We start from the raw sequence: 13,970 nt of genomic DNA, 5'->3' as shown, positions 1-13,970 counted from the left end.
GAGAGAATTCTTCCATTGTCCTAGTGCTGTCTGCACTGGGGGTTGGGTTGGTTTAACTACACTGCTCAGGAGTGTGGATTTTTCATACCCCTGCATGACATAGTTAAGCTGACTTAATTTTCTAGTGTAGACCAGGTCTAACTTCTAACTGTAGGACAGTTTAGAGAGGTCAAATGTAACTGCCTAGTTGGAGTTTGGCCAACATACAAAATTTAATGCTCTTGTAAAAAGTTTCATGGAATCTTCAAAAAATGACCACTTGTGATCACTACTGTATCAAAACATCACCTTCAGCCTCACAACATCCTTAATACTGTGGACCATTGGTTCATTCGAAAAGTAAGTGCCACCTGCTGAATTTCTAGTGCCACTTTCTATAGCACCTAGGTATTGGCTTGCAACATTAGCTGTGGAGACTGACAATTTAGAATAGTTTCCATGAGTGTGGGCGTGGCCTCAACAGGCTAGCCATGGGCAGCAGACAGACTCAATTATGCTCCAGAGTCTTGAGGATTTGTTTTAGAGCAAATGTACTAAGAACTCTGACACCTTTTCTAAGATCGTAACTGAAAGGTAAACCTATTGAAATGAAGATGTGCAAAATGTCTCCTCATAAAGTACCACCAGAGGAAATGCATTTGCTCGCAACAGCCGTTCTTTATTAACAGGGTTCACTCCTTACAGTCAGTTGGTCACAGATGAACAAACACAAATGCAATCCATAAAGCAAACAATCCGTAGTGCAAATCTGTTAAGTGAATTAACTTCAGGTACCATGCTTCATTAAGAAGCATTTAACATAGGTCCTGTACTTGCTTTGGCTTAACAATTCAGACTTTTTATTAATGTTCGAAAACAGTAAAGCAGCAGAATTGCTATGAAGTAAAGATAAGAGCATTATGGTTTCGTTTCAACAAATTAAGATGTTAATACTTAAAGATTTTGCTATTAGTAGGTATCAAAGGCAAACATTGAAAAGACATAATGTGTTGAACTCCTGGAACGTACTGTAACACCCAGAAATCACCCCAAATTCCCTGGGACTTGATGTTTAATCTAATTCTCAAGCATTTAGGTGGTTCTGGGTTTGTCTTTCGGTGTTCTGTCATACCATAGCATCCCAGGAAGTATGTATAGTCCTTTGTTTATTTCTTGCCCTGAGATTTTTGCAGCTGACATCTACTTCCTCCTTGAGCAAAACCTGTTTGAACTAGAGAAGCACCCATCATTTTACATATGTGCTAGCATCTAGATTTGGTGAGAAAAGGAAGAAGATGGGAGTTTCTAACCAGCTGTTTAGATAAACTCCTTGTTGTTCATATTAGATACCAAGTTTACAGAGTTACACTTCTTCTTCGGGATCCAGAGCGCTATTTTAATGGCTTATTTCTGCTACCATTCAGCTTGCTGGGGTTGGATTGTCACTGAACTCAATAGGAGAAGAAATAAGACTTTTAACCTTTATTGAAGTTGCCACCAGAATTAGCCCCAGGTTCCACTTGATATTGCAATGCCTGATTAGAATTTGACCTGTTAGAGAGTCTCTCTGAATTATTTTTCCCATGTACTACTTATTTTCTTGGGGATTGTGTCTCTAGTACTTTCATATTGCTCATTCTAGAAGGGAATTGATCCAACTTCTTGTATCAAGCACTTCTGTAGTTGTGTTGATCTTAATCTAACCTTTTGCTTATCTCCTCAAGTTCTATGTCTGGTATGTATTGGTCCTGCTTTCTCTTATCAGAGGTGTTGGATTTTAAGAGTGTACATCGGAGGCATAGCTCCCAGATTTATCCTGAAATTTTTGTCAAAAATTGAAGTGTTTTATTTTGTGTTTTAAATTCTCTTCTATAATTATTTTTTGGCATGCTTAAGCAAGTTCTAGTGCTAAATCAGCAAACTGTGCCAAAGATAAATAAATGCCAAGGGAGAGAGGATTCTGCACTCCAGCCACAGACTGATAAGAATTTATAACCGGCCTAGAAGACTTAGCTTTAAATGAAACTGAGAGCTGTGTGTGGAATTAGTCATTAGAACCTTTCAGTTGAGGGGTCATTCACTTATTCCTAACCATGTAGACTTCTTTTTGGCTATTGGACTAGCTGGGACCACTCCTGTCCCTAGATTATGGGGGGGAAATGCAAGAGAAGAAAACCACAGATGGATAATATTCTGTGGGGATATTTTTATATTAAGATATCTATGGATTAGTATTTAAAATAACTTCACACACAACCAAGAAATGAAATCCAGGGGTGGTACTTGATAAAGTAGTTTCTTTTATTTTTATAATTTTTCAAGTTTAATTTTGTTGGATTCTTTTTTAAACTAGTCCCTACACAATAGAAGCAGTCTAATAAAGCATCATTTATCATATAAAGTTTCAGATTTTTCCCGAAACTGCTTACAAATACATATCCTCACAAACATTTTTTGCATCCATTGTGAGAGGTGAAGTATGGGAGAATTCTTGTGACCTGTACACGTCCTTGGCTAGAGCCCATGTATAATGTCAAATTCTTTCCAGTTGTAGATAGATACTGCTTTGGAAGTCTCTTTTACAGAACCATGTGAATAACAGCCATGCATAGCCTGAAACTTGTGGATGGCATTGCACTTACATCACTACTCAAACAAATAATAAACAACTAACAGTTAAATATCTGCAATTGCTAGTACCAAGAAGCCTGTATTAATGCTTTCAGAAATAAAAGGACTATGTTGCCCTAAATATAATATAGCTTAGTGTGATCTTACATTTCCAGCCCTTTTCAATACTACTTTAATTATATATATTTTAGGCTACATTCCACTGCTCTAAAACAGGGTGTGTATGCTGTACTTAACACACGGTTTAGATATGCCCCCCTGTAATTTGAAGTGGTGAGGATCAACATAATAATGTTTAGGGGTGATACACAGTATATGTTTAACTACTGCAGCTTGTTGTCCCCATTAACTTTGAAAAGCCATGTTGCTCCTCTTGGTTGCCAAAACTTCTGAATGAAGAGATTCCAGCTGGCTAACTTCTGTATGCTTACTGACCTCTAGTCTGTTACATGCTTGGGAAACTCTTGTTAACAATGTAACCTAGACCTCTGCTTCCTGGATCAGAACCTAATTGTCTCTTTCTCAATATGTAGATGACCACATGGGAAGCTAATTTCTGTGGTGTTTCATTCCTCTCTCTTCATGTTTGTTCCCAGTTTGAAAATACTCTGCTTATTTGAGGAAGTACTTACAGAATGTCTGATTGTGGGTTTGGTTTTTATGAAGTGAATACTTTTCTAGACGTGCCTAGATCATGTAAGTCTTTCTGTAATGCGAGACAGGGGACGGGGAACATAAGGGTGTGTTGTGCTGAAAGCGAGAGTAGAGGCCATATGTGGACACAAGTAAGGTTAAGTACTAGGCTACTTTAACTGCTCTACCTTAGTATAATTACTCTTCTTTACTGAGCGGAAATAAATCTCGAGCCCCTTGCATGCTTGCTCTGATATTTCAATTGCATGGTTTAAAAAGAGGTGGGTTTTGGATAAAAAATGGGTGCTTCTGAGGAAATAAGGATTTTTCTGTGATCCTTGGCAGATGCATGTTCAGCTACATGCTTCCTTTTCTAGTTTGTAGCATGCTCATTAATGTCAGATCAGAATTCCCTGGCCTGCTCATCACGTCATACCATATGATTATATGCATCGTGCCAGTTCAAGACAGAAGATCAAGAACTCGTACCATTTCACATAGGCCATTAGATAACAGCTGTGGCTCTCAGACTCTGATTGAAACATTTCAAGGAGCTCCACAGCAAAGTGTTGTGTTTTTGTTTTGTTAAATGGCTTTTTGACAAAAACAGTTTTGTGTGATGTTTTTGTTCTGTTTTTATTTTCTGGTTAAAACCTTTGCAGCAAAATGGAAATGTGTATTTTTGTTTAGAAAAATTTCATTTTTCGTGGTAACAGGAAAATCTCTTTAAAAAAAAAAAAAAGAGAATAAACATCAGATTTTTTTTTTTCTTCCTCCCACCATTTTGTCTTCCTTTTTTTACCTTTCTTGATGGGGAAGTGGGAAAGTTTAAAAAAATTGAAAACTTAAAGGGAGAGAAAGTAACACTTTTTTTTTCTCCTTCTCCCCCTTCAGAGAGGGGAAAAGGGATGGGGGAAATAATGAAAAATAAATTAAAATTTTGAATTTGAAATGAGAATTTTCATTTTGAAGGTTTTTTTTAGAGAGTTTTTATTTCTTTCAAAAATGTTCACAAACTAAATTTAAATTTCTGCTGTCCCTGTTTGGCTGAATTTGAATTAGCAGCATAGAGATGTAATCATAGAAATGTAGGGCTGGAAGGGATCTCAGGAGATCATCTAGTCCAGCCTCCTAGGCTGAGGCAGGATTAAGCATACCCCGACAGGTGTCCATCTAATCTGTTCTTAAAAACCACAGCCTCCCCTGGAAGCCCGTTCCAGAGCTCAACTGCCCTTATAGTTGGAAAGTTTTTCCTAATATCCAGGGGTGGCCAGCCTATGGCTCTGGAGCCACATGCGGCTCTTCAGAGGTTAATATGCGGCTCCTTGTATAGGCACTGACTTTGGGGCTGGAACTACAGGCGCCAACTTTCCAATGTGCTGAGTGGTGCTCACTGCTCAACCCCTCGCTCTGCCACAGGCCCTGCCCCCACTCCACCCCTTCCCGCCCTCTCTCTTAAGCCTGCCATGCCCTTGCTTCACCCCTTCCCCCCACCCCCGAGCCTCCTGCATGCCACAAAACAGCTGATTGGGAGGGAGGGGGAGGCGCTGGTTCGCAGGGCTGCCGGTGGGTGGGAGGTGCTGGGATTTGGGGGTGGGGGTGGGCCGATGAAGGGGCTGCTGACATTACTGTGTCTCTTTCGCAATGTACATTGGTAAATTCTGTCTCCTTCTCAGGCTCAGATTGGCCACCCTGCTAATATCTAACCCAAATCTTCTTTGCTGCAGATTAAGTCCATTATTTCTTATCCGGCCTTCAATGGTCATGGAGAAGGATGGAGCACCATCCTCTTTATAACAGCTCTTAACATATTTGAAGACTGTTCTGAGGTTTCTTCCCTCACCTGTCTTAATTTCCTCAAGACTAAACATACCCAGAGTTTTTTTAACCTTTCAACATAGGTCAGGTTTTCTAAACCTGTTATCATTTTTGTTGCTCTCCTCTGGACTCTTTCCAGTGCATCCACATCTTTCCTAAAGATACCAATCTTAACTTCTGCCTTCAGAGCCGGAGAGTGGCAGCTGCTGACTGAGGGCCCAGCTCTGCAGGCAGCAGTGCAACAGTAAGGGTGGCAATACCACACCATGCCTGGCCATCCTTACTGCTGTGCTGCTGCCTTCAGAGCTGGGCTCCCAGCCAGCAGCTGCTGTTCTCCAGCTGCCCAGCTCTGAAGGCATTGCTGCTGCCTGCAGCAGAGCAGAAGTAAGGATAGTACTACTGCAACCCCCTCCACAATAACCTTGCCACCCTGCTCCCATACAACTTCTTTTTGGGTTAGGACTCCCCCCCCCCCCCCCCCCCCACAATAATGTATTCTCTCTCACACACACACCCTCTATGTCCTTTTTGGGTTAGAACCCCTACAATTACCACACCCTGAAATTTCAGATTTAAATAGCTGAAATCATGAAATTTATGATTTTTAAAATCCTATGACCGTGAAATTGACCAAAATGGACAATGAATGTGGTAGGGCCCTATGTATTGCTGAAGTGCTCCTGGTGTAGACATGGCCTTAGTCTTAGATCATGAGCAGAGTGGAATGGGATCCTTGTCTGCCCAGTGGATATAGCATGATGCAGCAAATCAGCATGCTATAACCTGCAAGCATGACATCCACAGTGCCTTTTTCAGTTTAGAAACTTGCTGAAACTACAGTCTTAAAATACTGTGATATTTTTTTGTTTGTTTGTTTTTATTTTGGTAAGCATGTTAGGGACATATGTGCTTGGTGATGGACACATGCTGGATATGCTTATAATTAAGGATATGGTTTAGTCAGGTATTTTTAGTAAAAGTCATGGGCAATAAACAAAAATTCATGGCCTGTGACCTGTCCATGACTTTTACTAAAAATACCTGTGACTAAATCTTGGGGCGTGGGAGCTGCTGCCAAGGGGGTGTTGGGGTGGCACCAGCTGCTGGGGGCTGTGGACTGCGGCTGCTCCGGCTGACCGGGGACTGCTGCCTGGGGCCGCCGGAGCAGCAGCTGGTGTGACTGTCCCGGGGCCACCTGAGCAGTTGTCCCTGGAGCCAGCCTCTTGGGCAGCCCTGGGGTGAGCCACACTGGCCCCTGCAGAAGTCATGGAAAGTCATGGAATCCGTGATTTCCACAACCTCCATGACTGACGAGGAGTCCGACTTATAATTTGTACAAAAGACTGAAACATTTTATTGTGTTACGTAGTTCCTTTCAAAATTACCTTTCTTTGAAAAGGCATAGTTACCTGCTATCTCGGCACACAGTTTGGTTTTTTACTTGAGCACAGTGGCTTCTCAGCTGACTGTTGACTGGATGTCCTTTTGATTGATGCTGATCTATTTGGCTGCTGTGAACATATACCAAAGTCAAACAGTAAAACTAACCAATGTATTATATAGAAGCACCAATCCTCCAGACTCTCAGTATGCATACTTAAAGTATATGGATTACTAACTGCTACTGGGATGTAGCAAAGAAGCCACCACCATGCATACAAAATTGAATTTAAGGAGTTCTCTTAGATGGACAAAATATACTTTAGATGGCTTTTATCAAGACTCTAGAGTGACATCATTGCTTTTGCATAAAGTTGACATGAGGTCTTATGACCAAAAGTATTCAAGGTCTGGGTTTTCTGTCTCATCCAAAAGATAGTACCCTAAGCACAGTTCTCACAGCTCTGTTCTAGGGCACCGATTCAGAGGGGAGAGTGCCACCTACTGAATAACCAGCCCCACATCATGCAGCATCCTGGATTTCTCACTGATTTCTTCCAGTACTTAACATATCTGATCCTGTTTATTTAGGAAATCTCATGTGATTGCACCAAGACAGGGTATTTGTACCTCAGTTATAGATTTTTTTTAAAATAGTGCATATACAGTGCTTGCACCTAAAGCATTCATAGTTTTTTTTAGAATTTAACAGACTCGAGCATTTTAATGAATATCTTTCAACCCAATATAATCTTTCATAATAAAAGAAACACCAAGGTTCTACAACATAGTCCTTGCAACAGTTTTGAATGTGTAAGGGCTCCAAAAAAAAATCTAAAATAACAGCTTCTAATTTTGTATGTGTGGAGTGGGATTCTAATTGGTTTTCTGGTTTTATAACTTTAATAACCTACAACTAACAACATACTTTGTTAATTACAAAAACAAGTTGAAACCTTGCATGCCATGTTTCTGGCCAAGGTGAAATTTATACCTGTTATAAACCAGAAAGGATTTTATAGAGAAAATACTGATGTCACTGTAGTCAAAGTTACACTAACTGGCGCACTGCTATGATGAGCTTATTGATTTCCAAATTAAATGACAGTCAGAATGTACTGTAGGTGTAGCCAGATACATGGTTAATTTCTCAATTAAATCTTAATGGAGTTGGAGTAGATATTGGTCATAATATGAAAAGATTCTCTTAAAAGAATGGGTAGATGCAGGTGCACAGTGTTAGGTTTAAATGAGTAAAAATTTTAATTAAATTTCAGTTGGAAACAATGGAAGAGCATAAGCTTATCATAGACAATGGTGTCCAGTTTCCCCAGAGCGCTAATGAAGTCCAGATATCTATGACAATACATTTTAAATAATATGGTTGAACTGTGAATGTGACTATAAGCAATTACACACTTAGCAATTCCTCTTCAATAAGGAGACACAGTGACATAGTAATACTAGTCTAATAGAGCATAAAAAAACCCAAACACCTCTAGATAAGGGCACTTGCACGTCTGACAAACTTCAGTATGTATTCTAGAAAGTGATCTATTTACCCGTTACTGAAATGTGACTATTAGATCTTTGGCATGGAGTGCAACACTACAGAGCAATTTAAGACAAAATGAAAAATAGCTTAATTTAAATCTAAGGGAGCGTTTTAGGTAAAAAGGTTAATGTCTGGGTATATACACAATCAGCTCTTCCTCTTATCCCCAAGAAAGATTATTTTTTGAATGGCAAGGAACATGTCTTGTCACATTTGAAAGTACTAGGGGAGACTGCCAACCCCCTGCCAAAGCTAACCCTTTGCCCCACCAAGTCTTACCTAAATAGAACAATTTCTGAGGCTTTGTCTACATTACACAGATTGTGTAGCTAAAAGATGGGCAGTGTAAACATCGTTTGTTGGCTCTTTTGCTGACAAAATATTTCCACCTCCTACGAGCGGGGTTCTCCTTGTTGAGAGGAGAGCTCTCCTGCCAACAACGAGTCGTTTACATTGCTACTTGCTACGGCAAAATTTTTGTCTTTCAGAGTGGGGCTTTTTTAAGCACCCATGAACAGCAAAAGTTTTGTTGTTCAGTTGGCAGTGTAGACACAGCCTCAGGCTGTGTCTACACTAGCAGCACTTTACCTGTGTGGGAATTCCGGTATACTATACCGGGAAAGTGCTCCTAGTGTGGACGCAAATTATACCACCAAAGCTACACTTTTACTGATATCTGATTCCCCTCTCCCTGCGCAAAACAAACTCTATCCATAAAAGCATGGCTTTATCACTATAACTGAGGGCAAGCCCACACTAGAGCAGTACATCGGCGCAGCTGCACTGATGCAGCTCTGCCACAGTGGCACTTCTGGTGACAACGCACTATGCTGATGGGTGAGCGCTCACCCGTCAGCATAATTACTCCACCTCCATGAGAGGTGGAAGCTATGTCGACAGGAGAGCAACGGTGTGCACAGCACTTAGTTCAGCATAACTTGCGTCGCTCTGGGGGGGTGGTCTTTGTCACACTCCTGAGTGATGTAAGCAGTAGTGTAGACCAGCCTAACTCTACACCAAGGGCGTCTGCCCACACTACTGTATTGATCAAGGGCCACGTGCCTGATCGACATAGCTATGCTGACTGAAGTCTGAGTGTAGACATCAGGCCTTCCATAAGGAAAACAAGGTAGATGATACCCAGGTAAGGTGATGTCTTTAAACTAACGTCAGAAGTAAATACAGAGATGAGGGGGCAAATTTGTCAAATGAAAAAAGCCAGGTGCATATATCAAGAGTTTCATAGAAGTCAGAAATGGAAAAGACCCGCTAGTCTTTTCTGAATAGTTCGTTAAGTTTACATAAACTGCAATCCACAGCTGCACCTGACTCTGATTTTGAAATCTGAACTTAAATCCTGTTACCCGTGGCCTCATATTCTGAGATTCTGTAAATTCTGGCTTTTAAAACCTTTCGCCTGAACATCAACAAAAATATCACAGGTTTGTGGTTTTTATTTAGCCACAGAAGACATTACTGTGTAACTATTTCTCCATTGTTTTTAATGGTTCTAATGCATTTAATATTTGGGAATACAATACTCTTGTGATCCTAATGCTCAGTGCTGTCCTACCATTTGATGGGAAACAATACTGGGGGAAATATTCTCTTACAAAGAAATCAGTGGGATCTTTAAAGACCAAGGTGTCAATTAAAGGGCATTAAAAAAATTGGATAGATGACTGAAAATGTCCCTGTCTGCAATGTCTAAAGATCTTTTGTCAGTGAAGTTAATTTGCTAAGATAATAGACTGTGATGTGTTTTTAACGAACGTTTATAATGGTGTTTTGGTTTGATTTCAGCTGTTGGATTGGGATCCTGGTGCTTCCACATGACCCTGAAGTATGAAATGCAGGTTAGTACTAATCAGCAGATGCGAATAACCTTATGCAGGTATCTCACTATTGTCCCCAAATGTGCATTTGTTGTTGGTTTTTTTGGTTTTTTTTTTAATGTAATTAAATGCCTCGGTGATTTGCCTTTCCCTCATAGGAATCAAAACAGGTGGCTGTGCAAGTACCTTTTAAGTCTGGCAAAGATCTCTCGCTCTAAAGGTGGACAGAATGTGTCATTTTAGGGATTTGTTCTTAGCTAATCTAATTTTGTTCGATCTATCTGTAAAATAAATTTACCTATTCCTTATAGGTCACTGGACATGACCCCTTTCAGCATAGATCTAGTGTGAGCCCTACTTTGTTAGCCATTGGTATTAATGTACATGCAGGAATGGATACAGTTTCTAAATTAGTACTGTAATCAATTTGCTATTTAGTAAAAGGGCTGTTACCTGTTATGAGATTGTTACAGAGTTTTAATTTGTGATGCTGTAACGCTAAATGACATTACAGCTTTGACTTGCTAATGAACATTATTGCCTAGGATTATTTTTGTCACCCATTGGTATCCCCATGTATTGCTTAATTTTGTAGAAGTATAAAACTGCACTTCTAGATGTGCATCTGCCCTTGGCATTGAAGTCAAAACTCTGTGGAAAGCATTAATTGTTGGCTGCTTCTCCACTTGGGAATAAGGTTTTTCAGCAATACATTGTTGGGAAAGGAGATTCTAGTCCCAATATAGCTTCATTCCCAAGAAGATTTGAAGGGCTTTGTCCTAGATCTGAGAACATGAGACACATTCATCCTCTTGAGTCACAGTCAGGACGGTGATGACCTCCATAATCTTCTCTCTGATGTCCATGGGATTTGTTGGAGGCTGTCAGACTCAGTGATGCATATTACTGTCCGTCAGTGAGGTCAGAATGTGTAAAGTACCTAAGCTTTGTATCTGCAAGGCCACTTCTAGTACAAATTATACCAGAGCACTCAATGTCTCGCTGTAGAAGCAGCTAATCTAAATGCGAGGGATTCACAATTACCCCTGTTACTAGCTGATGAGTCCCCATAGTCAGAAAAAGTACATTCCATCCTTTAGACAAGCTGTTGTTCACTGGCTCTGTGGCTGAACAATGAAAAGTAGTATTCATAGCGGCTCAAGTGGTAACTTTCACAGGAGCTATCATTAACTGAGTACTGCAAACAGATCATCAGGCAGAATTGTACAGCAAAGGGGAAAAGGCAAGGGCTTCAGAAAAATTGTTCCAGGGGCTGCCTGAAGGGCAGCCGCCAAAATTGTTTGGTGGGCAGCTGTATCAACTCACCGTGTCACTACCCAATGTTCCTCAGTGCTCAGGCATCCGGTAGTTAAGACTTCTGAAAGGACTGATTCATACCCTCCTGCTTGTGCCTGGGCCATGCTGTCTTTTGGGGGGAATTGGTTCTTCCCTAGATGGAATCTGTTTGTACCTCTAGGAGATTTATTCTACTATTTTGTCCTTGAAAACTACCAAAGTGTGAACTTTGGAGGCTAATGTTAGGTGTCCAGTTTTGAAAATGTTGGCCATAGTATTTGTTTTTTGTGTTTTTGTTTTATTTTCTTTCATGGAATCTTAGTTTATTAACAACTTTTTTTTTTAAAGAAGGAGCTACATAGGTTAATCACATGGCTACGCCTGACCAGACCTTTGAAAATTGAAATTTCAAAAATGCTAAGAAATGGTATAAGCAAACTCTGGGCTGTTCATCTCTAGTTCTGAATCTTCTAAATGAATAGCTTCATTTAGCCTGGTATTGTTGGTCATCTCTTCTGAATTCTCTGTTTCTTTTGCCAGAAACAAGATAAGCTAATTTGTTCTCATTCTTGAGAGACTTGGCCACTCTCTTAAAATGACCGAATTGCCTTTCAATGTGAAAGTTAAAAATTGAATGCTTATTTTGACCAATGTGTTCAGAGGCCTTCTTCACAAAATAGAGCGGTACCAGACTGGCTTTATGCAAAAGAACATGCCCGTTTCCATCGGGAGTTGTTTCCTTTAATAAGCAACGAAGAGTCCTGTGGCACCTTATAGACTAACAGACATATTGGAGCTTGAGCTTTCATGGGTGAATACCCACGTCTGATGAAGTGGGTATTCACCCACAAAAGCTTATGCTCCTGTATGTCTGCTAGTCTGTAAGGTGCCACAGGACTCTTCGTTGCTTTTTACAGATCTAGACTAACATGGCTACCCCTCTGTTCCTTGTTTTCTTTAATGTTGGTCAGCGCTTAGCAGCTGCAGCCCCTCTGAGTGCCCCTGCACCAGTGGTATCTGGGAACCAGGAGCCACAGTACCAGCACAGCTCCAGCCTGGCAATCCCACTCAGTAACCTTCAGAAAGGGGGGTACCACTGCTTCCACCAGCAAAATATGCTGGCCCTATTTGCACCCCATTTGACCTTTTCCCAGGAAAATTCATTTCCCTCTGGAAAAGATGAGGGCAAAGTAAAGAAACATAAACATTGTTCTTTAAGTGAAACTATTTAGACCACATACTTGCTAAGTTCAAAATGTTTAATGACTTCTTTTTCAAGATTGTCAGTCTCATGACTTTACTGCTATCTTCAGTGAGAAATCAACTCCACACTCTCAAATTCACATGTACGTGTATGTAAGCACTCGCTGGAGTGCAGAGTTTTGATGGAAAAGGTGATGTTCTGATTCTGTATATGTAATGCAAAAGTTCAAATGCAAAATGAACATCCTCAGCAGAAGTGTCTGTTCTTCATAGGTCTTTTTTACCTCCTCAGTTAAGGTGGGTGTATTACTTCCCAGAGACTTTTTTTTCCTCCAGAAAAGTAACTTTGTTTTCTTTAGACAAAATGTTGTGATCCTATTACTAATGGTTTAAAAATGATTTAAGATAAAACTGTATTAATTTGCAGTCAAGATTAGAAGACCCAATCATTGCAACTTACTACAGTTTACTTAATTTTCAAATTAGAAAAAAGGTAAATGAAAAGCAAGGCTACTGCATCAGAGAATATTTCATAATGTACTAATGTTCTGTAATATTGTCTGCAAAAATAGTGAGGTCTTGAGGAGGCTTCACTGCAATCTCCTGATTAATTTTTAATTGAGAGTTGGAGAGATACCACGAAAAGTTTTAAGCAGGTTATGAAGTGTGTGGGTTAGGTAAGTCCTGTATTGTAGGATTTTTAATTTCCTGGAAATCCCGTAAATGTTTAAAAGAGATGAGAGAGTGGTGAAAATGGCAGAAATCTGTGAACACATGCTTTCTCGTAATGTGTAATATTTGAAAGATTCAGTTAAGCAAGCATAGTAACTCACCTGCTTTCTAAGGCTGAGAGGCATTTGACACTGTCATATATAAAATATACTCAAGAAGCTGAGTATCATAAAGCTGTTAAACCCCCCACTTAACAAGTTACTCCCCTTGGTTAACTTATACCACTGTGCATGAGTTAAAAGCGATTTTCATTTTTTGGTGTTTCTCTGCTTTTTGTAGCTGTTGGATGAGCTGCCAATGATATACAGTTGTTGTGTGTTTGTCTACTGCCTGTAAGTACATTTTTGTCAAATGTTTTTAATATTGGAAAGGTATTTTTATGTAATGGCCAATACATGGAACCCAATCTGCTCTCATTGAAATTGATGCTAAAACATCTATGCTATACTCAATGCAGTCAGCAGTTTTACTAACAGTAAAGAATCATGATCTAATGGGCAGACTAGGAGCCAGGAACTCTGACTTCTAGTCCTAGCTTTGCTAACTTAGACCTGCTGTGTGACCAGGTGCAGGCTGCGTAACCTCTTTGCCTATTTCCCTAGTTGTAAATGAGGCATAACATTTTGGATAAAGTAAGACAATACTGTGATAAGCCGTGTAGAAATGTTAATAAACAAATCAGATTGCCACTCTACTTAACAGGGACATTGAATTAATGTTTGTAAAAATGCTTTGCAAATGTAAAGCTCTATATACAGTAAGAATTAAGCATTATTTGGCATGTAGACAACAAGAGTAATGAAACTCTCTTGCAAAAACAGCAGGGTTATCATTCATTAGGGACAATGTGATATAACCTGTGCTCCAAATGTAAATTTCTAAATTCTCGTCAAACCTGCTTTCCACAC

At 40.0% G+C, this 13,970-nt stretch overlaps 1 protein-coding gene across 2 annotated transcripts in view; it reads left to right on the top strand.

Annotated features, from left to right (window-relative positions):
- The window catches only part of ACER3 (alkaline ceramidase 3), a 77,087-nt gene that overhangs the window by 28,198 nt on the left and 34,919 nt on the right, over positions 1–13,970 (top strand). For both annotated transcript variants that reach the window (XM_032771517.2, XM_032771518.2), the window contains exons 3-4: positions 9,800–9,852; positions 13,342–13,394. In XM_032771517.2, coding sequence (XP_032627408.1) covers positions 9,800–9,852; positions 13,342–13,394 — 106 coding nt within the window. The remainder of the gene's footprint in view (positions 1–9,799; positions 9,853–13,341; positions 13,395–13,970) is intronic.

Source organism: Chelonoidis abingdonii, chromosome 1, assembly GCF_003597395.2.
Source record: "Chelonoidis abingdonii isolate Lonesome George chromosome 1, CheloAbing_2.0, whole genome shotgun sequence".
In the NCBI taxonomy this organism is placed as follows: Eukaryota; Metazoa; Chordata; order Testudines; family Testudinidae; genus Chelonoidis; species Chelonoidis abingdonii.
This window is presented reverse-complemented; position numbering and strand designations above follow the sequence as displayed.